Source organism: Equus caballus, chromosome 18, assembly GCF_041296265.1.
Source record: "Equus caballus isolate H_3958 breed thoroughbred chromosome 18, TB-T2T, whole genome shotgun sequence".
NCBI classification, from domain to species: domain Eukaryota; kingdom Metazoa; phylum Chordata; class Mammalia; order Perissodactyla; family Equidae; genus Equus; species Equus caballus.
The window spans coordinates 50,776,470-50,803,408 of record NC_091701.1 but is presented as its reverse complement, the minus strand read 5'-3'; the positions used below and the strand labels follow the sequence as shown (position 1 = coordinate 50,803,408).

General features: G+C 40.0%; 1 protein-coding gene across 15 annotated transcripts in view; it reads right to left on the bottom strand.

Moving 5' to 3' along the window:
- Window positions 1-1,641: 1,641 nt before the first annotated feature.
- The window catches only part of MYO3B (myosin IIIB), a 409,714-nt gene continuing 384,416 nt past the window's right edge, over window positions 1,642-26,939 (bottom strand). For 9 of the 15 annotated variants that reach the window (XM_070241194.1, XM_070241192.1, XM_070241193.1 and 6 more), the window contains 3 exons: window positions 4,784-4,890; window positions 4,363-4,409; window positions 1,642-3,556 (listed from right to left, as the gene is read on the bottom strand). In XM_070241194.1, coding sequence (XP_070097295.1) covers window positions 3,418-3,556; window positions 4,363-4,409; window positions 4,784-4,890 — 293 coding nt within the window. In that variant the 3' untranslated portion in view covers window positions 1,642-3,417. Of the gene's footprint in view, window positions 3,557-4,362; window positions 4,410-4,783; window positions 4,891-17,302; window positions 17,524-26,939 lie in introns of those variants that run through there. The other 6 variants (XR_011428262.1, XR_011428261.1, XR_011428259.1 and 3 more) reach the window with 2 other exon arrangements.

Sequence of the window (26,939 nt, the reverse complement as noted above, 5' to 3'; positions counted from 1 at the left end):
TTCCAAAATACTGCCCAACTGGAAAGAATTCATACTTGTCTACTAGAAGTAGAATGGCTAAATCAATTACGGCATATTCATATATAAGCATATCTGCAGAGAGATTGCAGGTTTGGTTCCAGGCCACTGCAATAAAGTGAATATTGAATAAAGTGAGTCACACGAATTTTTTGGTTTCCTAGTGCATATAAAAGTTATGTTTACACTATACTGTAGTCTATTAAGTGTGCAATATTATGTCTAAAAAATGTACATACCTTAATTAAAAAATATTGCTAAAACATGCTAACCATCATGGGAGCCTTCAATGAGTTGTAATTTTTTTGCCGTGGAGGGTCTTGTGAAAAACACAGTATATGTGAATTGCAAGAAAGCTAAGAGTAATAAAAGGAGGTATGCCTGTACTGGAATACTACACAGCCATGAAAATGAATGGACTACATTTACATTCCACAACATAGATGAATCTCACAAATATAACATTGACTAAAAGAAACAAGATCCCTGAAATTACACACTACATGGTTCTATTTACATAAAGTTCTCCAAACCTATCTATAAGAGGTGAAATCTAACTATAGTGTTTAGGGATGCATGTAAGTGGTAAAACTATAAAGAAAATCAAGGAAGTGTTTACCATAGAAGTTATGAGGATGCTTATCTTTGGGGAGGAGAGTGGGGATAGTAGCGACTGGGAAAGAACATGAGGAGGCTTCTAGGGTGCTGACAATGTTCTGTTCTTATCTGTAGGGGTGGTTACAAAGATAGTCATTTTCTGATAACTTATTGAGCTGAGTCTACTGATTTGTATCCTTTTCTGTATATGTATTATATTTAAAAGTAAAGAAAGTTAAAAAAAGTGAAAGGAGGCATATCTGCAGATGAATCAAAATGGAAGAAACAGCAGCTCAGAACCTGAATACCAAGAGTTCACAGGGAAGTTTTTAAAAATTGTTCTGTTCCCAGAATCATCTCTATTTTGTCCAGGGTCAGTCACTGTTTGTCTTGGCATTATCTTTCAGCCTGTTGGTTTTCTTCATGTCAGGCATCCTCAGAGAGATACTATCTAAAGTCAATGGCACAAAAATGTGTTTAATTATATAAAGTTTAAAAGGTAATTGATAAAAAGTTAAACATAAAATTGAAAGCATTTGAAGAAGTAAGGGAGAGGGGAGGGGAAATTGACATAATGCACATCCTTTCATAGAGGGGCAGAGTAGATATTGTCTAAAATGATAAACCAAGAAGGGAGAAGCAAATTATTCAGAGATGTGAGAGAAACCATTAAAAGAATTAGAATTATAAAAACTGAAAAAAAGGTGGTTTCTGGGGGGAGAGACTAAGGTAGGGACATGGAGAAGAAGATTGCTTTCCACTATAAACCCTCTGGACTGTTTGATTTTATTTTGTTTTTACCATACGCATATTACTTTGATAGATTTAATGATACATTTATGAGATTCCAGGTTGCATCATTCTCATTTACTTGATTTAAGAATTGTTTTTTAAGTTTGTGGCATTATGACTACCCCAAGAATAATATCCATACTGTCTTACCTACGCTGTAGCTGATAGTGAAAACCATTTGTAAAGTACTGTTAGGAGATACAGCTGTGACAATATTGCAAAGCTTCTGAATCATGAATTTTATAATTACCTTTATTTCCTTTTAAATTTTATTTATGGATACATTTTAATTAGAAACAAGGCAGGTATACAATTACACTACACAAGGACAAGTGGGAAGTTATGAGCATTTCTACTCAACAGTTTGAAAAGCAGCTAATATCAAATGAAAAGTAGATGAATCAACGATAAAAGGGAAATTTCTAAAAACACTTACATTAGTAATAATATTAAAAATCTGTATATTCTAGACATTATTTTTTAAACAATAAAATAAAGTCCATTTGTGCTTCTTCTGCTCTACCTGCATACATCATAAACGTTACCTTTGGGGAGAAGATCTGGGCAACATCAAGACGTTTTAACAATGTAAAGCTTAACTATTGAATAATTGGCTCTATCTATTTCTTGTAAAATTACAATTTTTGAGGTCCTTAAAAACCTCACTTCATTATTTATGTTTGTAAAATGCTTATTAGAACTCTCCCCTTAAAAACTCTAACAATTTTTTTTCTATTTCCTCAAGCTTATTTTTCTTGAAACCTGGGTACTCCCATGTGTATTATCTGCCAAGTATTTTAAAGTAATAAAAATGTTCAGAACATTTGTTCTAGAGAAAGGGTTGTGTATGGTTTTGTATATCAGACGGCGATTTCATATATTGTTTTACATATTGTTTTTTTAGCTGTTCAAAAGAAGTTTGTTGTACTGAATTATATCGAGTATTATAAGATATGGTAGAACATCATTCGAACAGGACTAGCTCAACCTTGAGTGAAAAATCAGAGCTTATGGTATAAGAAAAGTGATTAATCATGTAAACATTTCATTGAAAGTAACTTCTATGTCAGCTATGTTTGTGTAACTAAGTGAAGTCTCTCCATTCGCTCAAAAGTAGGCATTTACTGGACGTCCACTCGGTGCCAGGCACGTGTTCTGCTCTGCACACAAGGTGGACGAGACACCATCCTTCCCCGCGGCTATTCACAGCCTGCTAGAGACGGTGACCAGAGAATGGAAAGTTACAATACGATGTGACAGGGACTTTGACAGGTCCAAATTTTCTTTCCCTCTCACTCCTTTCTTTTTACTGCTAAGGTGATGGGGGTGTCTTGGCAAGGTGGCATAAAGAGGCAAAGGCTTTATCAGCATAATAATTAGCAAGAGAGGGTTTCATTTGTCTTGCAGAAAGAATCTGAAAGACTTAGGCCTCTCTGCCTAAACACAAAAAATTATCCTCGTCTATGATACCTTGGGTACACTCCTCCAGGATGTGGGTACTCAGCAATGGAGCCCTGGCCCTGAGGAGAGGTGGGCAGGATAGAGACGAGCGAAAGGGAAGGGGATGCAGTGGAGAGGCTAGGAGGAAAGGGACTCTTGGATTTTCACAGGGGTAGATTCTGCACGAATTGACTTGGTGGGAGAAATAAAGAAATATTGTCAGCATTTGCGATTGGCTTATGGTGAGATTGTTTGTTATCCTCTTAAATGTTAGGGGCATGAATGACAAGTTATTACCGTAGTGGAAGTGTGCTCAGTGTCCCACAGGGACCCATGGGATGAGAAAAGGAAGAATTGTCCAGCTCAGGCTGCACAGCAGATGTGGGGTGGGGGTGGGGTGATGGAGGCATGAGAAAATGATTAGGAATCTGAACATTGTTCGGCAAGGCGCGGGCACAGACCACGCGTCCAAAGAAGCTAACTCTGCTGCAGTGCTTTCTTTATATGACAATCAGTCAATTACCATGATTGTTCTTACCCTCAACAGACTTGGGGGGCAGGAAGTACAGCTCAGTGGTGAGCAAAAGATGCTCCTTTTGAGGATGAGGAAAAAAAGAAAGAGTGGGCTGAGTTGTCTTCCTCAGGGATCGAGTCCACTGGTGACAGAGATTTGTAATATTCATCTTCCCCATCAAGCACTTTGATTTGGCTGCAACAAAGAAAAGAGTTTTCAGCAGAAAAAGAAAAAAAATGCCATAGTCATCATGGGGGAAACTAAAGTTGTGTACTTAGAACAGGATTGGGTCCCAACACTGCAGGGAAGGACAGCTTAGAGTAGCTTAGGGCCTCCCAGCACAGAGGAACTGGGGTCTGACCCCCAAAGCCTTTCACCTCTGGGTCACACACTGATAACGGGCTCAGTTTAGTGGTGTGTGGAAGTTGTGATCATATTGCAAGTTGATTTATGTGAATTAACTTCTCTGGTTCCCTCTAGATGAGAAAGTCTCCATTCTGACCTCCTCCAGTTCTCAAACCAGTACCAATTACCTACCTCATTGCTGTTCTCAATTGAGATGCTAACAATCAAATGAGCCACAAACTTCTTAGTGTCCTTTATCTTAGCATTGGGGGAAATTTTCCTTTGTGTACCTTTAAGGCCCAGGGGTCAGATAATATGGGGAAGTGACCTATTTGCACCGTGTGGAGTGCTCTTGTTTGTGGGAGAGTTTACTTCAACCTACTACATGCCTCCAATTATGAGCAAAGTACAATTCCTCGGGACAATTATGAGAAATAACATTTGCCTTTAGGTGACAATATCAGCCTTTGTGGACAGAATAGATTCAAGCTTTGTACACCTTCTACTGTGAAAAGTGGTTTCCAATGTCAATAATAGCGGCAATAGCCCCATTGCATATTTTCAGAAGCCTCTCTGGAAAGTTTTGCATTTTCTGTGATATCACAAAGGACCCCTTCTGTTTACAGTTGCTTAGAACTAAGAAGATAGATATTTACCCAAGTTTTCTTGGCTTCCTCTTGCTCCCTTGATATTCTAGAGTTCCCTGTGGAGAGGGCCAAGAACACACAGTCAAAGCAAAGCAGCAAGTCGTTAATTTTTAATTCAAAGTGATTTTGTGTTGAATGCAAGCAGATGCTGATAATATCAGAAGTCACAGCATAATTTTTTTGATCAAAGGGCTCAAGTGAGCCTGATGAAGCATGCATCTTGCTCGTCTTTGATAAACCACATCAATTATTCACCGTGAAGGCAGACATCCTGACATGAAAGCAACAGATAAAGAGCCTAAGCACATGTTCAAGACGAGAGTATAAGAGAGAGGGGGTGGGGCTGGAGGGGCTGGAACAGGTATTAATAACAGAATTATTAACTGGAAACAAAGCCAGTGAAACAGCTTTATGGCCACTTTGAACTCACATTTAACTGGTTATAGTACATGGTGTCCTCAGGGCTACTCAACATTTTGGGCTGCTGACATCTTCTGTGAGGTGTTCGCTGCTTCTGTGCAAGACCATTTTCTGAACCTGCAACAAGATAGCAAAAGTTTACTGTAAATCATCTGAGGTCTTGAGAAAAGTAAGTGAAAAACTGCTCTTCATATAAATGCACTTAGTAGAAATTATGTCCCATTTTAATGGGCATGTTAGAGCCTTGCAAATATTAGAAATATCATCCTGAAAAACCAAACACATAGGGATTGCTAAGTGTAAACAAGGGCTACTGCCTGTAATTTTGCCTTCATCTTTCTTATCTGAATCAGCAGTCAAGAGCGACAGCAAGCAAACTGGTTTGTCCATGCTGATGAAGTAGAGGTTGGTGATCAGCCTTTGTAGCGTAGAGACCGCCCTCTTAGTGAGATAACTCAGTTAGGACAATAAAGGCAATCTGGGATAGTTGGCACCACATCCCACAGCGAGAGTTCAAAAACATCTGGAGCACACACACTGTTGGGTAGCTGAGAAGCAAACCTTTTGGTGGGATACATTTTGGAGGGAAAATGGCTTGAGCTAGTATACATTGAAATGCTTTGAACAATGCCATTGATCCATGCAATCTCTGGAGGAAGTGTAAAGGAGAAGGGGAAAGGATGATTGCAGGGTTTCATGGAGCAGCCTCTTCATGTTAGTCCTGATTTCAGAACTCTGGACCAAGAGTACACTGGAGATTAAGAAACCACGTGTCCAACGAAGTCATGATTTATTTCCCTTCCAAGCAGATAATTTTCATGGAATCTGCTGTCCTTTTGGTACTACATCTGAATCATGATTCAGTAATTCTAACTTCTTGCCAACACACACACACACACACACTTATACATATACAAAGCTGCCATAGACCATTGTTCATGAATGTCACTGTTTATGAATGTCATAGTCTAGAGAAGAGATACCACTTTCCTGGACCAAGTATACATCATAAAGTAATTATTTAAAAAAAGAGTTGGAAATTTGTACTTGGAATCAGTTTCACTTCACTAGAGATTCCTACTATTTAAGAAAATTCTGGGGAAATTTTCTAAGTGAAGAATGACTCAGCAAGGACCATTATAAATAGCTAATTATCAGTTTCCTAAGTATGAAGTTTTGCATCTTTACTTTTCTTGAATTGGAACATATTTACATTTAAACAAGACTATTAGAACCATATAGGACTTTAGGAACTGTCCATTCTAAATACTCATTTTTTCAGAAAAGGAGACGTAGGCCCACAAATGTTGAATGACTCACCCCAGATCAAGTGGCAGAGTGGAGGCCCACCCCTAGATCTTTTACCCCCTGTTCTAGCAGTTTTTTCTTTTTAAACTACAGCATGTCTTTCTTAACGAGAAACTTCTTTTAAAGTCAAAGGTCTAAGTAAAAATAAGCTCCATGAAAAAATATTAATTAGCATAGCAAAACGATGCTGCTTGCAGAGGGTTCCAGTAGCCTTAGCAGACATCCCTGTCCACATCTTCAGGAACTCGGTGCAGAGCACAGGACTCCAGCCTCTTGTGCTGGCACCATCCTCAGAGCACAAGGAACCCAAAATTGAAATGGGTTCCTTCTGATAGTTCCAACATACCCACCTCCTGTTTACTTTGCGAAGTTCATATTCTGTAATATGTTAGGTTGTGGGGCCCTTTTGTGTTATCTCTTCTGATTTATAGACTAATGAGCAGAAGACTCTAGAGTTAAAGTTGCTGGTGTGAACATGCACTGGAGATCTGACATCTACTCTCCCTTAGACTTTCTACTATTAGAGGAATTCCAACCTTGGCAACTCAAAAGACTGATCTTAAATAGTTTTGGGGTTCAGCTGGAATTCAGCCGAGTTCAGCCGGACTTTATGGAGTATTTACAATTGATCAGAAGCTTTTATCTATATTCTCAACTGGGAACGCTTAACATAAGATGTGGTTCCTCAACTTTTGCTCTTGATGAACTTGCTGTTCCGTGGGTGGGTGTTCTTCTCCTGATTCTCAGAAGGATTTAAGTTATTGGATAGAGTTTTCTCAATTTGAAAATTTCTCCCATAAATTAAAAAAAACCCAAACAACTGTTGGTATCTGATGGCATTTATACTATGCTAGAATCCAGAGTAAGGTGATGTCTGATTTAGCATCGAATTTTAATTTGCATTATTTTAACTTTAATATTTCCATATTTCATGATGTTTTGCAAAGAGTGCCACAACTTCCAGGTGCTTTGTCATTGGAACAAATCTGAGTATCATTAATATATCATCACTCATAAGCAACTAAATAAATAATTGGGAAATAAATCATTATTGAATAAATGCTGTTGGAACAATTTGATAGCAATATGCAAAAAATATAACTTAAATACAGACCTTATAACATTTATCCTATATGTGACATACTTTGCTAGATATTGTGGGGAACACAAAGAGAAATAAGACAAGGTCCCTGCCTTCAGTCTTGTAGTGGACACTGAGTCTTAAGGCCATAAGCTAGTGCTGCTGGACTCAAATTAGTTTTTAAAAAAATTCTAAATCTTTTACTTTTCTCAATATACTTTTTGATTCTTATAGGCTACAACAAATTCCAGATGAACTATATAGTTAAGCAGTTTAAACAGTCCCATAAAAACCTCAGAAGGAAATGAAAATAGACTATCTTAACTATGGAAGAAGATATTAGTGACAAGGATGGGTTCAATTATATCACAGTAAAATATTCTATACGATGGACAGTAACAAAACTAAGATGCTAACAAAACTAAATGCAACAGAAAGGTTAAAAATAAATTAAAAAAATACACACACAGAAGTCTACTATCCATAATGTGGAAAGGCTGAGGCAAGAGAGAGACGGAAAAATATTCATATATGTTGAAATACAATTATGAAATATTGAAAAATGTTCAGCTACCCTGACAAAGCTTCAATTAAAACAACTACTACTGCCTTTCTATTAATTAGGATAAATCAAAAGGTCAAAAGACAATGTGGGAGTGGCCCCAGGTACACAGATGAGTCCATAGGCTCTACCTCTCCTGAAGCACAACTTGACAATAAATAACAAAAGCTAAGCAACTTGTTCCAAGGAACATGTCTCAGTGAAGTAAACCAAGAGAAAAAAAAAGCCAACTTGTATGAAGATAGATATGATAACACTTCTGTAGTAGAAAAAAGCTAGAAAGATGATAAATATTTAATAATTGGAGAGATGTTAACGCTGAGATATAAATATGATGTCATACCAGGAAGATACCAATAAGGATAAATATAGGTATAGCATTGATGGATGAAAATTCAAAATTCAGAAAAAGCAGCAAAATACAAAACAGCACACAGCACATTGATTAAATCTAAATATGTATGTGATGCGGGCTTGGCAAGCTGTGGAGTGGAAAGAAAGATTTCTTGGACTCTCAAGGTCTGGTAGTAGTGCTCCTTTTATTCAGAGAATAGCATGGGGACAGGGCCCTGGGCAGTGAAGGGCTGCAGGCATGGGGACAGGACCCATGGTCAGTGAAAAGCTGCAGGCATGGGGACAGGATCCATGGTCAGTGAAAAGCTGCAGGCATGGGGACAGGATCCATGGTCAGTGAAAAGCTGCAGCATGGGGACAGGACCCATGGGCAGCGAAGAGCTGCAATGTGTTGAGGGCAGGGCTAAATTTATAAGGTATGGGTATGTGACTTATTTCTACTAGACAAAGGAAGGATGATGTAAAAAGTCATCAAACTGGTATCAGTGTAGGTGGGGTTTGGTTATTGTGTGGTTGTATAACTTTAGATATGAATTGGGTCATATAGATCAGCATGTAGGCCAGGACGCCTTGGGCTTCTCTCCCTGGAGCAGCCCTGATCCACATCATACGTACAATGAGAAGTTTATCATGATTTTCTCCTAAAAATTTAAAAATAAAAAAATTCAATGAGGCATATAGGACAAAAATTATTTTTTCTTTCAATAGATGAAGAAACCATAGCTAAGACAGGCTAAACCTGTAAGCAGCAGAGTAGAAGCTTGAGCATCTATCTTTTGGCTTTTGAGCCAATCAATTTCCTCATAAGATGCAAAACAGTGGGGTTATCTGGCAATTACCTAGTTCATTTGACTAGTTTATGTAGATAAACTAGGCAATTTAAGTTTGAAGACATACATTAGAATATGAATTATTTACTTTGAAGACAGTGATGTTCATATTCTGAATGTGGCCGATTTCCACTTCACATAAATGTTTGTAAGCCAAGCCAAAGTCTCCAGTTTGTAATACTCTGGGGGCTCCCTCCCTAGAGTGCTTTTAAAAAGTGTATTATGTCGTGAATACCAGTTTGCCTTTAACATAGGTGTCTTTCCTTTTCAAGAATCCCTGCACTTTTTCTTTTGGCCCCTGCACCTTTTGATTTCATATTTGAGATCTTGAACACATCCTTCTCTTTCAAGTTGTCACAGAGCTTTATAATAAACTGGAGATAAATCTGTCAGAAAACAGAAGAAATGTGGGGGAAGTCTCAGGAACACCAGGAAATGCACACACCTTACTCTCAAAGCCCAAATCACCACATGGTGTGACTACACGACTGGCTAAGCCCTTGGTGAGAGTCAAAAAATTGACTTCAGTTGATGGCTTCAATACGTGACTTCAAACAATTGGTTTGGAAATTTAATATTTCAATTCTCTTTATTGAACATGCAGGTATATCCAAACTAGAGTTGCCAGATCAAATACAGGCCACCCAGTTAAATTTGAGTTTCAGATAAGCAACCAATACTTTTTTAGTTAAGTATATCTTGTGCAATATTCAGGTCATACTTATATTAAAAAGTGATTGGTTGTTTATCTGAAATTCAAATCTAGTCAGGTGTCCTTTTTTTTTTTTTGCTAAATCTGGCAATCCTGATTCAAGCGCAATTTTACATCACAAATGAAGCTTTTTGTTCTCTCCCAGGGTCTCAGAGATGAAGAGGAAAATGACTTCCTCTATTCTATTTGAGTTGCTGAGTTATAGTTATTTTGGCCACAAGTGCTCTTTCCTAATACTGTCTCCTAAAACCTAGTGCTTCACTTTTCATCACCCCCTACAGATGTCTCAGTTCTGGTAAATCTAGCAGGATTGCAGTTAAGGAAGGACAACCATGAGGGAGGGCAGGATGGGGCATACAGCCTAAATATTCCCCAGCCTGGTGGGACGATATGGATTCCAGACCCCTGAGGAATGGATAGGCATTGAGCAGGGTTCCTGGGAGTGAGCACACTGGGAGAGCCAGAGTCCTTTGCACCCTCCCTGTGGGCCTTGGCAGGCATGGATACTTTCTGAGCAGTATGGCTGCTGATCTGATTGTCATTTTGTGGGTGAAGTATTCCTAGGGTCACTTGCCAAGTAAAACATCCCTTTGAAGCAAAGAGAGTGTTCAGTGTTCTAGATTTACAGATGGCAAATCCCATATTGGGTTACGAGATACAGCCCTGGGGCATTTAAATAGAATTAGAGTTATGCAATTAATTTACAGAGCTCCGTCAACTCTGTGCATAAGGAAAGGTACATCATCTCTCTGACCAAAGTTCTCAGGGCATTTGGAGGTGACAGTAGCCCAGCTATCAGCTGGACAATCTTTTTCCTCAATGAGGAGAGGTCAATGGTTGACCATGCTGCATTGTACTCCAGTTGACACTTATGTGAAATAGCTTCTAGCGAGATGACTTGTCTTTTCTGGCTCTGTGCTTCTTCCTCTTACCATTTCATCTTTATGTAACAAATCTTTTTTTGCAAATTATCTTTTTCTTTATTTCCTCTCATTTTGGGAAGGACAAATAAACCCAAAGAGATAACAGAGGCATAGGAGATTAAGAGATCACACAGCAAGTTAGAGGCAAAGTCCAACTGAGAATTCAGGTTTCCCAATGTCTTACCAAGGGTCATTTTCTTTATACTGCACCAGTTGCTCAGCTTTTAAAATACCAATGACAAGATCAGGACCTAAACACTGATATTTAAAAAAATAAAATCTCCTTAGATGGTTCTAATACGCAGCCAGGGTTCAGAGCCACTGTAGTAGACCATATGAAATCTTTCCTTCCCAATAAGAATCACATTGGCAGAAAGTCTGCAACAACCTGCACTACCTTAAAAATGCAGTCTATGGAAAAATCTTCCCAATGTGCTGTAAACCACCTGCTCCTGATGTGCCCTGAGGCATGGGCTATTTCAGGGATGCTCAGAGCCTTGACATGGAGTAGGAGGGGAGAAATTAAGCCCTGGGAGTTCAGATTTTCAAGTTTAAGTCATGACATGAAAGATGATAAACCTCTGTGGTTCAGCCTTTTGCTTTTATATCTAAGGGGACTGAAGCCCAGGGAGCTTAGGCCCCTCTGCCTAGCCTGGGCTCCCCTCAGAGCTCAGGCTAGAACTCAGGTCTTTTGATTCAAAATCCCAAGGCCTGGGCCATGGCCTCTATTATGATGCTTGTTTTTTCACTGAGATGCTCTTATAAGTTTTCACCTCACCACATCTAACTTCAGGTGGGACCTAAGGAATTCAATGGGCTTTTGTAAAACACACACACACAACCAGAGAGAGAGGTTTTCTCCTGGGGTGCATGTAATTCAGATTTTCCTTTCTAAGATGAAAGGAAAGCTACAAATTTTCCCAGTTGCCATGTTAAGTCATGAACAATCTTCTTCAAAATTGAAAATTGCTACAAAGAAAACATCCCTGAGTTAAATTACTGCCTGTGGAAGATGGTAGTTATAAAGCATCTTTGTGGAATTTTCTCCATATTAGTTAGGGAAGCAGTAATAACTTACCCTGAAACTTTCTCATAGCTCAGGGCTTGGCACACACTCAGAAAAGAAAGAAAGAAAGAAAGAATGAATGGCGACTATTCACTATTCTTATTAAGATCTGTCGCATCTATGTGGCCCACTCTTTGGTTCTGACTGTCAATTGGGATATTATTGTCAAGGCCTTTCCTATTCCGGGATACCTCTGGGGAACCTTAGTCTATCAAGGAGGGAGATGAAATCAGTCCCTTAAAAACAAGGCTGATTAGTTTTTCTAAAGTATCCTTTCAATATTTTTCTAGGAATATGTATTTACTTTTTTTAACCAAAAAAAATAAAATTCAGTCATTCATGGAATTTTTTTTCTTTTAAAGATTTTATTTTTTTCCTTTTTCTCCCCAAAGTCCCCCCCATACATGGTTGTATATTCTCTTCGTTGTGGGTCCTTCTAGTTGTGGCATGTGGGACGCTGCCTCCACGTGGTTTGATGAGCGGTACCATGTCCGCACCCAGGATTCGAACCAACAAAACACTGGGCCGCCTGCAGTGGAGCGCGAGAACTTAACCACTTGGTCACGGGGCCAGCCCCCATTCATGGAATTTTTTACCGTTTTTCTCCACATTTAACAACAGAGTCATAAATATTTTTCAGTGCTATTAACCTACTTTAAAAATAGCATCATTCTCTTAGAGCTACACTTTTTAAAGAAATAAATGAACATGATGTTCAAACAAGTTAAACAGTGAAAAGTCTATCTTTATTCCTACTCCTGATCCCATTCCCATAATAGTAGTAAATGGTGGAACAAGTCTCTTATCTGTCTTCCAGATTAGTCTAAATGGCATCATTTCTAATAGTTGTATGGTATTTCATTTTACGGATGAACCATGATTAACTTATATAATTTCTTATTTGGGGCATGGAAGTTGTTTCCAATGCTTTTCCGTAATAAGTAATGGTTTGAGAAACATACTCATAGTTCGGTCTTTGATAATCCACATTATTTTCTTAGGACAAATTTCTAGAAGTGGAAGTTTTGGCCAAAGAGTATACATATTTTAAAAACATATGATTTGTATTTCCAATTGCCTTCCAGAAAGTGCATAGCAAAACATACTTCTACCACCTGTACCCGAGATTACCCATTTCTAAAGGCCTTCACTAGCAGGGACATCTTTAAGGATGTTGTCTGACAATTCAGAGGGTGAAAAAGTGACTTATCTTTTGTGTTTTGATTTGCATTTCATTGAGTACTTGGAGGGTGACCGTCTGCCCTCCTCTCCTCCCCATGTTTATCAGACATTTGTGTTTTAGGATTCCTCTTGAGCTGGAAGCAGCAACAAAGTTCATAGGTCCCAGCTGGACCTAAAACGGATGGAACAAGTTGTCGCCCGTCCAGTGTGATGGGATGGTAGAAGAGAAGTCTCATTGGCTAACAGGTGTGTAGATGCCTATTTTTAAAATTAGTATGTTGTAGGAAAGTGTTTCTCAAACTTCTGTCATTCGTCTACCACTTAAACTTTTTTGCTACATTCAAGACACCTGTACTATTCTTTATTTAATATTTTTTAAATCAACTAATTTCTTTTTTACTTAAATACATTTCTTTAAAAATGAAACTTTACTCACTATAGTAAATGCAAAACCAGTGTCATTGGCCATAAATAGAAGTAAATCATAAAGTAAACACAGTGAAAACAAAACAATATTATGACATCTGAGCTAGATTCTGTTTCCCACAGTATCTTAAAAGGCTTCTTAAAAGGTTTGTTAAAAAGAGAGGTGAGTAGATGTGAGAGGAATTTAAGATAAACTAATACACTATGACTTCCTCCTTAATCTGAAGAATTTAAACTAAGAATTAAAAAGGAGTAACTTTCATTTACACAATTCAGTGTTATTTAAGGTCACATCCACACACCAGCTAAAATCACCTTGCAGACCACTAGAGGCTCACATCCCATCCTTGAGAAACATAAATGTTATGGAGGAAATAAAAGCAGTGGAAGGCCAGCCCCATAGCCTAGTGGTTAAGTTCAGGAGGCTGTGCTTTGAAGGCCCAAGTTCTTGGGTTTGGATTCTGGGTACAGACCTACACCAATGATCAGCCATACTGTGGTGGCAGCCCATATACGAAAAACAGAGGAAGATTGGCACAGATGTTAGCTCAGGATGAATCTTCCTCAAGCAGAAAAGTGGAGGATTGGCAACAGATGTTAGCTCAGGGCCCATCTTCCTCAGCCAAAAAAAAAAAAAAAAAACAGAGTCAAAAAAGCCTGAGTACGAATCCCATCTCTAGGACTTGTTAGAGGTCTGAACTTGGTGATTATGATCACCAAGTGAGGATGACAGATACTGTATGAAAAGAAAAAGTATAGCATCTGAGGCAGTGCAGGTGCTCCTAGGGGATTGTTGTAATTCTTGTTATCTGAGAGTGGCTCTCCACCCTAGTTCTATATTAGAATCACCCAAAGAACTTGTTAAAAATATAGATGGCCTTGGCCTAACCCTTGGAGATCCTAATTCAGTAAGTCAGGGGTAGGATTCTGGCATTGTTATTGTTTTAAAAAAGTCCCTCCCCCTTCCAGATGATTTTAATTTGTAGCCAGGGTTGGAAAAATCAGGGATTTAACCCTTTCCTAAGAGTTCAGGTTGATTTTGCAGATTAGCTAGCTGCCATCTTGAAAAGTTGGTATAGAGTCAGAGAAGTTTTGATGGGGCAGAAGGAATTCTGGGAAGGGGAAGCATCTCCAATTGGGCTCCCAGTGCTGTTAGGCATTTGCTTTGCACTGGAATCTGCATCAAACGGCCTGAACCCAAAGCAGACACTAACTTCCCTGGACAGTGGGGAAGTCCTTTCTCTTATTCCAAGAGAACAATTTTGCTGACCATGGAAACATTATCTCTGGTTTCCAGAGGTACGACACTGCTCAGTGCCCTTTTGGAAGTTTTGGTATGAATGAATGACAAAGCTGAAAACCCATGCTGACCTAGTGAGACTCTCTTTAAAGCTAAACACAAATGCAGGGCAAAAACTCTGGGTGTCAGGAGAGTTGGAACTAGTCAAAAATGTTTAAAAGGCGAAGCTTAGAATCAATTATGCCTATTCAGCAATGGGTTGCTGTTGAGTTTTCTTTTTGTTTTACTTTGCATAGTACTCAAATGTTTGCATCATGTCCCATCTTTCTGCTTTTAGGAGTTTTTTAACTGCTTATTCTGAGGCCTCACAATATTCCCTTCCACTCAGGTGTCTTCAGGTGGGGATGACTGACTTCATCTGTACCCTCCCCGACAATGGCTGCTCCCTAACTTTGGCCCTGTAAGGGCAGACAGGAATTAAGGCCAAAAGGACCACCCAAACTGTGCCCAGTGAGAAAACAGCATTAATTCAGCTTTTTCAAGAAGTCGACATGAAAAAAATCTAAGACCTGGATCTGATGCTTAGTGGACCCACAACGCCAGGCAGCAGGCTGGGAGATGTCATTTCTGGAGCTCCTAATGAGATGCAAATCACCTAGTGAACTACTCAGGAGCTGGGAAACAATGTCCTGGGTAAAAGAAGATAAAAATGGAAAGAAAGAATGTCTTTGAAGATTGGAATAACATTTTAAATGCTTGAAGATATGGGGCACCAGATAGCACTGGTTTTACTAAACTAATTGTGACCAGGTCTTTGATTCCTTGTGGCAGAAGATCCTGGGGCGTTCATTCTCAGCTCTGCCTTGCTCTCTAAGTTGGGGACCTGGTTCCAGTTCCTGCTATTAGTGTGTAAAGGGCTAGTCAGCTATAGTGAAACTAGCATGGGAGGTGGGGGCAGAAGGCCTGGGCATAGTTCAAGTTCTGAAACTTATTGGTATGTGATCTTGGGGGAATTGTTTACTCCTCTGGGCTGCCACATTTTACCTGTAAAACAAGCGGGGTTGGGGGTGGACCGATATAGCGACTTTTCAACAGAGGATGGTGCTGCGGCACATTACACATGTTCTTGCCTGGAGATTCTGAGCTGTGCTCCTTGGAGTCACGCTCTTTCGCAATGTGTGAGCATCTGTGTGGAGTGAGAGATGTGCCTGCTGAGAGTTTGTTGCATGAAACCAGTGTGAAACCAGAAAAAGGGTGAGAACCATCAGCTGAGAGGATCTTTAAGGTCCCTTCCAACTTTAAGATGCTATGACTACAGAGTTCCAGCCACCTATCCTCTCAGGGCCTCATCTGCAAAATGGACATAAACGCTGTTGACTGTACTGATGACTTGGAATTTAAAGACGACGAATCAAAATGCACTCAGGCTTCAGGGGGAAAAGTTCTCCATAACTACACTAGAACTTCATTCTAACATGATTCATTCATTTAAAGAACAATGCTGCACAAGGTGGTTTCATCCAAACCCATTTCTGGATTATTTGGTTATTGATGGACTAAAAGACTGCATTTTAAACTCATGCAGCTTTCTCCCAGCTGTGACCAAAACTGCAATATATGGGTAACATTGTACAGCTGGACAACTACCACCCAGGTTCATAAATTCTAAAATATTTAGAGCTGTCATTAGTATGAATGACTTGGTTTTGAGGAGATTATCCACACAAATGATGGGCAGAGGGGGTGCGTGTGTGTGAGAAACAGTAAAGAATGTGAGTAACAGACCAAATGAAATCACAGGTATGATTTTTGTTTATATTAAACTAATGAGACGCAAAAGTGAAATCAATGTAGTATTAGGGGTGAAAAATTAGACGACTCTGGTTCTTTCAGTTTTAATCTCCAAAAAGTCAATAAAATAGGAAGTATCTGGGGGAAACAAAGTTAATTAGAAAATAATTACATTTGGGTTACTTTCTTATCTTACACTTCATTTTGGAAAAAAATTCCTTAGTACACTGTAAATTAAATTTATTTCAACTATCCAGTAAACATTTAAAGATTTATAAAAATAGTGATACACAAAGCTCTTAGTTCTTTGCTCAGATCAAGAGTTTAGACTTCAGTTCCTCAGGGTCAAACTGAACTATTAAATTTCTTTGCCTTGTTTTCTTACAATCTGATACGAGGTTAATGAAAATCCATTATGGAAATAACGCACAGAATAATGACCTCTCATGCCCTCCCCTTCCCTTTATTCTCACAGAAGGTTATTATCCTGAAGGGGTCATAAGAGACCTGAATCTCTCCACTGGACTCAAGATCTCTCAACAAATTAAAGTCATGTACTTTTTTTTAAAGAATCCCATTTCTGTGAGTCACCTGACCAGTATGGCACATTCCAGTATGTCACAAAATACAAGCTCAGCTTAACTAAAGTAAATACTTACAGCTGTTATCAGCGTATCTGACAATGGGTATCTCCTGTGTTATTTAGTGATTTAGGTCTTGACAAGGAAATTATCATTTTCACTCAGTCTCCTTTGCAGTGACTTTGCATACTGACACATATGAGCTGCCCTGAGCACTAAGTGTGATCAGACCAAAAGACAGTTCTAGTGCAATTTAATTTCAAGTTTCCAAACTAACATATTTCAAGGGATTCATGTCAGTAGTCCGCAACCCTTGCACTCTAAAGGAAACACCCTTTCAGGGACTCTCTTATCTAGGCTTAGTCAAATAAACAATCAGAAATCTGGTAGGTTTATCTGACAACATAGAGAAAATCATATTAACAGGAGCTCTCCACTGCAGAGATCTTGGACATCCGTGATGGTGTCGGGAAATGTGCCACTAGCTTCGAAAGGGCAGGAGGTCCTGGCTGACTTGGCACCTTCCCACTTCCAGCTATCACTGCCTCTCACCCTGCATGAGATGGAGACCCAGCAGAGAGGGGTTAAATGGGTTGGGGAGCTAGTCCAGCTGGGGGTCATTAGCAATCAAGGACCAGTATTAAAAGGCAGCAGGAGACTAAGGGTCTCTGACAGGTTTGGCTCCATGCACCATCTGGAAGGAAAGAGACCGTGGAAGCTGGATTAAAAAAAAAAAGACTTCATGGAGACCCCTTTAAGGACAAACATGAACAGTGATGTTATTTTCAAAGCGGATCCTTCCTTTTGGAGAGTAGGGCCAGGTAGCCACATTTCCAGGTCAATCTTTGGCCATGATGGACCATTCATTGGCGCCTGGGGCGGGGCCAGCTCAGAAAACTAACAGTTTGATAGTGGCTAGTGAATAGAACATCCATGCTGGATAATGAGGTAATGGGCATGTGAGAGGCCTGAAATGTAGCGCAGGGCTCATACCAAATAACACATTTAACTATATTCCACGCATTACAATATGATCTGTGACTCAAAAGAGAAAACCAGACAGCTTTACTTGGGATATGCCCAAGTTGATCATTTAAGTTGTAATTTTTTTTTCTTAAAGATTGGCACCTGAGCTAACAACTGTTGCCAATCTTTTTTTTTTTTTTTTTTGCTTTTTCTTCCCAAATCCCCCCAGTTCATAGCTGTATATTTTAGTTGTGGGTCCTTGTAGTTGTGGCATGTGGGACACTGCCTCAGCGTGGCCTGACAAACGGTGCCATGTCCGCGCCCAGGATCCGAACCAGCGAAACCCCAGGCTGCTGAAGCAGAGCACACGAACTTAACCACTCGGCCACGGGCCAGGCCCTAAGTTGTAATTTCTGACAGAATGAAAATTTAAAAACAAGCCAGGCTCACTTTCTAATGTCATTCTAAGGCAATTTGTATGAAGAGGTGTCAATCACAGATGTCACATATTGTATATACCTGGACATTGACTTGGTTTATATTATTCATTAAGTTGCTTTTCTCTCTTTTATCCCTTTTAGATTTTTGGGTCCCCCTCCCTCTCCCCCTTATCTATATGTAAGAAAGAAAAAAAATGTTTAAAATAGCAAACTTTTTCTTTTGATCATAGATTATTAGACTTACAGAATAAAGAAGCCTTATAATGAGATCTTTAAGATATATTACAATACTAATTTAGAATGAGCTGCTAATCTCATTATAAGAATCATTAATATTACAGTTGAATTCATAAGAGGAATTTGCATTCCAGCTTGTTATTGTGTGGTTCTACCATTAGTCTTCAGAATACCTTTAGTTCTGATAAAGCAGCCAGTGCAAGGAAAAGGACTCAGGGTTGTATTTGTTTTGAGACGGTGAATGTACTTTTCTGACATTGTTAAGAAGGAATAGTCGCTAAAATTATCCTCATGACGCTTTTGGAAAGTTTCTAGATGCCTGGGATGGGGAAAAGTAACAGGGAAGATCTAGGACGCTGTAGTCTCTCAGATTTAGGGTCACCAGAATGGGGATGTCAGGTGACATTGGCTGCTGATCCAGGCAGTGGACATGATTTGGAGAAGTAATCAAGGTGGTCGGCAGACCAGCAGAAACGCAAGATTCTGAGAGTTGAATCTGGATCATTTTTAATCATCCTATCCTAAACTTTGGATAAATTTACATCAATTATTGGGCAGCCTGTCAGAGATAGTTTTTTAATAAAAGGTTCAGGCACACAGAACAGAGCTTGTTTAAAAGAGACATGCAAATCCCCAGAGACAGAACATTGTGGACATAAGGCATGGACGAATCCTTTCCTTAAAGTTCTGTAGTTGGGCTTATGCTGATTTTGACATTTCTTGTAAAAAGTTTTCTTAGGTATATAAGTGTGACTATATGAATGTGACTTTTAAATAATGGAAACCTAGCACTGATTAGAGTTATGGGTTCCTGGGAATAAATATGAGAGGTTTCTTTTAAATAAATTGCTTGGTAAAAATATCCAAACTTGATGCCTACTGCCCAATCTCATACTAAAACTTCACAAAAGATTTTTCTACTGACTTAGTATGGAAGATTGCTGGTGCTAACTTACTCAGGTTAGCCAACTAAGAAGCAGAGAGTACAACCCAGGATTCATTTGGCACCAAATGGCTCCTTTTATTATGCCCTATTGCTCCCCGTAAACTATACTGGTGGGAGAGGTGGAAGAGTAAGGAGATTGAAGAGAGTGGAGAAAGCTTGAAATGGTTGCAGAAGGGAAGGGGAGTGGGTCCTGGTCTAGGACTAGTATTGGGGGAGCACAATAGGCCCAGGTAGGATTGGAAATGATTATTTTGTGAGTGGCATCAAACCACATGGTATGCTTTACGGCAATAACTCTTAGGAGCTCTGGTGTACTGGCAGAGGAGGAAGGATTAATCTGGAGCTTGATTGTTCTGGGTAGTGAGTGGAAGGACTTGAGCGTTTGTTGGAGTAACTGAACTCTAGTCTAGGCTGAAGATAGGTGGAAGGGAAGCCAGCAGAGCTTGGAAGACAGTGGAAGAACAGCCGTGCTGGGAGTAAGAGAGGTGGAAGGACAGGAGGCTGTGCTCCTACAGGAGAAGCTCTTAATGGGTTATGTATAGCCATGGAAGTAGATGCCTGAGTGGAAGAGATGAAGGTCATTGGCATGAAGGGTTAGGGAACAGCCAAGTTTAGAAGCTGGCTAGATTGGATGGCTGTGAAAATCCCTCTAGTTCGTGGTGAGTTTTGGGAATGAAGATGATGATTAATTAAATACCCAAACATTCATTGAATCTGAAGTGACCAGGATGAGGTCAGGAGATGACAGGAACAGATGGTGATCAAGGAAAGGAGAGCATAGCAATGGCAAGTTAGCAGGATGTGGATTCTACCCCCATTTCCTCCTCCATCCCCAGGTCCTGCTGGATGGGACTTCACTCAATAATACTTCAAGGGAAATGGTGGCCAGTAGAAAGGATGGGTCAGAGGAGAGGAAATCCAGAAAACAGTGGATAAGCAATGAGACCACGGGGTGACCTGAGTTTTGGGCAGTGGCCAGTGGTGACCAGCATGCAAGGCAGGCTGGAGAAAGTCAGCTTAAGGTATCAAATGGAACAACCTCTATTGGGAAGTCCGTCCCATCAGTGCCAATGTGAAAGCAGATCCCTGGCAGGCGTGGAAGCTAAGTGCCAGCAGGCTGGATTATTCAGCAGTCCAAACCAAAAGTTGGTGAGAGGTTGTTTTCATGCTTCTGAAAAGTAATTACTGAGTATGGGAGTAAGATTAGTAAAGATTAATCTAGCGTTCATACATAGACTAGTTTATGACAGTTTAAAAATACTGGAGGTGAGAGTAGGTGGTAGGCTACTGAAGAAGTCCAAGTGGATGGGGAACGAGGCTGGACTATGGCCCTTTCTCTCCCATTACAATTCATCTGCTCTGGCTGCCCTGGGTTGTCACCCCTGGTCCCATCTGCCCTGCATGTGCCTCTGCCCTTACCAAGAATGGATACCTTCTCATGCACCCAGCCTGTAGGAGCTTTCAGTCCTTAAAAAGACAGTGTTTGAGTCTTTTGTAAAGTGAGAAGGGAGACATCAGGTGCTTGTGTCATGCTCTGCTAAGAAAGGGTTGTTGGTGTCCTGAAATATTATGGAATTTAACAACATCTCTCGCTCATTTCACAAACATGGTGTCTTCCTCCCCCATAGGACCTGCCAGCAGGCTCAACGTGGTGGGATAAGTTCAAATATCAGTTGTCATGCTGTACCCAGAATCACGACTCCCTTCTAACCCTGGCTCCATTGCTACGTGTGGGTCATCTGTCCTTTTCTCCCTGATGGTGAAATCTGTCCTTCATAGCTCAGTGATTTTATTCAGGGCTTATTCTGTGCCAGGCCTTGTTCTAGGCACTGGGGCTAAGGCAGTGAGCAAAGATCTCTGCCCTCAGCAGCTGGTGGGGAGAGACATAATAAACAACAGGCATGGTATATAATATGTTAGAAAGTGATGAAGATTATTAAAAACAAAGAAATAGTAGGGCAGGGCACAATGACTAGCTCACTGTCCCTAAAGTCCTGAGCACTGGCCCTGCTGGACTTCCTTTCTCAAGGTCCAATGACACTTCTCACAAACCCATTGATGCAAATACACACCAGTGGTGGCCCTTGCTCAACCAGGCTTTGCCTGGTTAGTCATAAGTTCCTCTCTGTAAAATTTTTGGGTTCATGGGGGCTGGACCAATGGGTGGACCAGGTGACAGACAAGATGATGCACTGGTGTCTATGCTAACTGGTGGAAGTGCATCTTTGTAAGGCGGAGGTGGTTTAGTCTAGGTGTTCTTATCCTGCCCAGGTGTCAAGGGAAGGTGTCACCCAGCAGCCTGCTTCTGCTACACGGGTGGGACTCAGTGTCCATGAGGGCCAGCCTAGAGACCCACTAAGATGCTAAAGACAACATATTTTTCTACTCTTCAAGAAGAATTTTTGGGCCCACAAGGAAATGGGATTCAAAAACTGATTCACGATATTTGAAATGTGTATATTTGGATGTCTGCAGGTCCACAGAGGAGGCAAAACCTCTGATTCAGTCTGTACGCTCTCTGTAGCAAGGCAAAATAAATCCATAAGCCCCTTGTTGAAGCTACAGGAAGGGAGAATCTGACAAGTTTGCTATGAACAAGGGAAGGTATATGGAAATTAATTGTGCAATATCCATGGATACTGTTTTCAAAGATTTATAAAATTTTATCATTAGTCTCTTCAGCACGCCATCTTTTATTTATTTTATTGAATGCAATAGTAGGAGGCTTTTGAGTTCTTTTGCCTTGTCCTCTCCAGAAAGTGGTTTTAAAAAGTCTATGCTCAAACTTTCAAAATTCCTTATGAAAAATTTTAAACGTATAAAAGTGGAAAGAACAGTATGATGAATCTCTAATCCCCAGGAATGGAGCCCTTGAAGAGGAAATACTGGGCTGCTCCTGATTCCATTTCCAATCTGTAGAATCCCCTTAGGTGCCCCGTCCTCGACATTCCCATTTGTGCAAGTGGTAAAGTTTTGCTGCAATAAATGTTATTCAAGGAGCTGGTTGTTTGGGATTCCATTTTGCTAAATGACTCTGGCCCTTGCCCTTTAAAAAGATAAACCAAAAAGCATAATCATTTAAGACATAGCACTTGATGACAGAACCTTTATCTAAACAAGGTTCGCCAATCAGGGGTTAACTGTACTTCCTGTGTGTGACACTATATAAGTTATTCTGGGGCAGAGTGTTTTTAATCAGTCAAATCTCTGCTACACAAGGATCGAGGTGGTGCCTCATCTAACTGCCAACAGGGCTGACCTGCTAATTCTATGCATTTCAGATCATGATCTGTTTGTAGCCTTGATGCATTTGCCATGCTGTTAGCTGGGGTTAATCCGTGAGTCCTACATGAAGGTTAGAAAGAGCAAACTATGCTTATCCTGCCTCTCAAAGAGGCTAACAGATTCAGTACTCTTTCTGGCCTCCCAGATCCGCAACTACTTGCTTCAGAGACTTGAGTCTCTTTTCCATGATAATATAGCTTTGAAAAGTGTATTTCCCACTCTGTCTCCATGCTCTGAGAATTATATAAACTAGTTTCACAATATATAAGTTGCTCAATAATTAGAATGGGCATCTCACATCAAAATATGCAATTCAGATTTTATCTACTACCCAAATGCAAAATCCTCCACAGTGCTGAGTTATGAAACTATTCAAACATAGAAACTAGCATTTTAAAAGTTCTCAACTGATAAAAAGTACTGTACCCTGTTTCTTTTTCGTTGGTATGATTTAGTAATAGTAAATAATAGGATATTTAGAGCAAATATGTTCCATGGACTAGAATAATACTTAAACATGTAGTGGGAAGTAAAATTAAAAAAAAATAGTTTACTTGAGAGAGCTACTAGACCTGGAAAAAGGAATGCACGCAGATGCCTTCTGCTATTCGAGACCCACAGGGGCTTTCTGCTTGGAACTTGACAGAAAATGACTGACCACCTGACGGAGGGTAATTGATTTTGTCAACAGAGCTCAGGCTTGCTGTAGAATCATAGAGATCTTTGCCTCGGCCACCTCTTCTGAAAATTAGCTAGATTCAGCAATTGATCATGATGAATGTGATGGAAACAAAATTCCCCAGGTGCACACTGGTTGTTTTGCCCTGACATCTCTTCCCCTCTGCTGTGGTAAGAGAGCCTCTTCCTTCCCGTGGGGAACACCTTCCAGGTATTTGGATGTGGCTGATTTCCCCTCCTCCCCAAATCAGGCTGAACATATGGCCCAGGCCTGGCCCAGGAGAGTTCCTCTTTCCCGCCCACAGTGGTTACTTCAGGGGTGGGCACACAAGCCAGGCGGGCTGGAATTCCTCTAGGAGAGCTGAGATATGGACACCAGAAAGAAGGAGCCCTTTGTCTTTTGGGATCTTGATTTCTACCATGTAGATAGAGAGTCAGGGCTGGCAGTGGCCATTTTACCAACACTGAAAATGACAGCCTGAAAGAGTTGAGCAGCACTAAGAGATGGAGAGAGAGAGAGAGCGGCCTAACGACATTGTTTGAACCCCAGTAAACTACATTTTGGCCTAAGCTAGTTTGGGATGGGTTTCCAGTTCTTCTATCTAAATGGGTCCTTGCATAGTCCTTACAAACAATAACTTACATAGTCATCGCCCTTTCTCCTAACCATCGGTACCGACATCCACACCTGCGCCCACTGTGAAGCAAACCAGCGTCCTTTGTCAGAACCACCTGAGCCTCTGGGCTGGATTTAGTCTATTATGGAGTAGGTCATCAGTCCTTTTGAGCCACTAAAAAGTTAATATGCAGAGGTTCCTAAGAAATACCTGCTTGTATTGTGTGTGCCTGTATGTAGGTATAGCATTTCGTTATTTTAATAATAGCTAGAGGTGAAACAAGCTAAGTGTGTCAGTGTAATTTGTGAGACATCCATTTCTTATTAATGAAGTAAACAGAGGTATTTGCGAGGAAGCATGAGCAAGGAACTCAGCAAGCACGTGGGCAATTTCCCACCTACATCAGACAAAACATGAAAGAGCAACTCTTAATTACAACCAAATATTAGCTCTGGCTCCTGGGAACTCATCATCCCATCTCAAGGTCTATATTTATGAAAATTTAAGCAATGTCTTAAAACATGTTAATTTGTTCTTTGTTTATTTCTTTCCCTGACAGATTAATTTATTCCAAGGGACTTTGGTTCTCAAGCGCTAATATATCGATCTGGCCCATGTACGACACAGCTAACAGCCTGGGGAGGAGATTTTGGTGGAAAACAAAAGTCTTTCTTGTAGTTTTCCTTAGGTAATTAACTTTTTATTCATGGGCCCTGGAATGCTTCCAGTTTTCTCTGCAGTTGCATCTCTGACTTTCAGATCAATGGTTAATTTCATGAGGGAGAGACTGGGAGTGCTGAAAAAAAATACACTTCAGGCTTGAATGAGCCAGTCAGAGCACATTGAGGCCATAAGAAAAGTTACGTGTTTTTTTCCTACCGGGCAATGTCTTTCCAAGAGCTTCTATGTAAAGGATATTTTAGACAGTGGTGAGAACCTAAAGTACTGGCTCTGGAGAAGGAAAGGTCAGGGGGTGGGAAATGCTGTCTCTCATTTATGGAAACTTCGCTCAGTGAGTTTTGGATCCTTCAATCTTGTATAATCCCACCGGGAAGTCAAAGCAACGCCTACAAAGTGCCATTCTTTAATGTCTATTGATTGATTATCAGCTATTTTGTAGCCCAAGAACTGTACTGAGAAGTCTGTGGAATTTACACACTATAAATATCTATATCTTGTAGAAAGAGAAAGTGCACATCAAGCAAGAAATGAAATTAGCCCAGAAGCTGTATGTTCCTGCACCAACCTAATGCCTATAACTATTTATATCATGAGAGTAACTCAGTAGAATAGAAAGACTCCAGAAATACACCTGTCCCCAAATTTCAGGCAACTTCTTAAACATCCATGGGTTTTATCTATAGGTTGTTTCAAAGGTATACAAGTTTTAAAAAGTACATCAAAAGTCAGTGGTCCCAGGGGGAGGGGCCCAGTGGTGTAGTGGTTAAGTTTGTGTGGTCCACTTTGGTGGCCCACAGCTCACAGGTTTGGATCCTGGGTGCAGACCTATACACTGCTCATCAAGCCATGCTGTGGTGGTATCCCACATACAAAATAGAGGAAGACTGGTACAGACGTTAGCTCAGCGACAATCTTTCTCAAGAAAAAAGAGGAAGATTGGCAACAGATGTTAGCTCAGGGCCAATCTTCCTCACCAAAAGAAAAGAAAAGAAAAAAAGTCAGTGATCCCTAATAACATTATTTCCTCTTCACAAAAAAAATCTTTCAAGTCAGCCAAGTAGACAGATTTCTGTCACTCTTTAGAATTCCTGATTTCAGCAGGTTTTGTGCCTTCACCTAGAGCTTCTCATTAAATACAACAAACCTACATTATTACTTATAAAATGCTAAATACAAGTCAGAACACTAATGTACATATTTTTACTATATAATATTGCTTTTATATATAGGCTAAATGGAGTAGACCTAGTCCTCTTTACTACTGTCACAGCTACCTGAAATTTAGGTACCTACTATCAGGTGAAAGCAGTAGCTGCTAGGGATTACTGTAGTAGACTGTATTACTTTTATATCAAATGTTCCTATTGCTAACCCTAAAGTGCCTCTCCCAGCAGAAAGATTCACATCCCCATCTAGTTGAAATCAGGGGTGGTCATGTGACTTCCTTTGGCCAGTGAAATACATGAAAGGATGTGTGTATTTCTAGGTAGAAGGTAGAATGTGGTTGACCAAATCTCTGCCACAACTACCAGCAATGATCTAGACGAAAACTGCTACATCAGCCTGGGTCTTGAAATGAAGACGACATAGAGCAGAGCCATAGCCGACCCACAGTGGTGTGGCATGAGTGAGAAGTAAGCTCAGTAAGTCACTAAGATGTGGGGGTTGTTTGTTTCTGCAGCATAATCGAATCTAGCCTGACACAATAGCTTAAACTAAATACGTACACTTTATTTAAGTATTAGTTTGTACCTTATGAAATTGCCATTGGTAGTAAGAAACGATCTAATAACAGCAATCTCATATAATTCAACTTACTTTAATTGAGAAAAATTGGAATATAAATTTCTACTCATGGATGCTTGTCCTTCCAAAGTGTAATTTCTTATTAGGAGAAGAGCATAATTATTACTTTTATTTCCATTTTGTAAAGAACATCATAGCAGAGTTAGAAAAATGGCTGCAACAAAATACACCTTTCTAAATCCACAGCAATATCAATAATCAATGGAGGGTCTTTCTTGTGTCATTCCTAGGGACGCTCTGGTGAACAGGACAGACACAATCCCTACCTTCATGGAGATTTCATTAATTCTACTGATGGAGTTTAATTAAACAGGTAAATTATTACAAATTGTCATAAGTGCAAACAAAGAAACAGATGAGTTATTTTAAGTCAGAACTACATAGGAAAGGATACTAAAGGATAGGGTGGTGGCAGATGGCCCCTCTGAAGAGGTGACAGTTAAGTTGAGGCCTA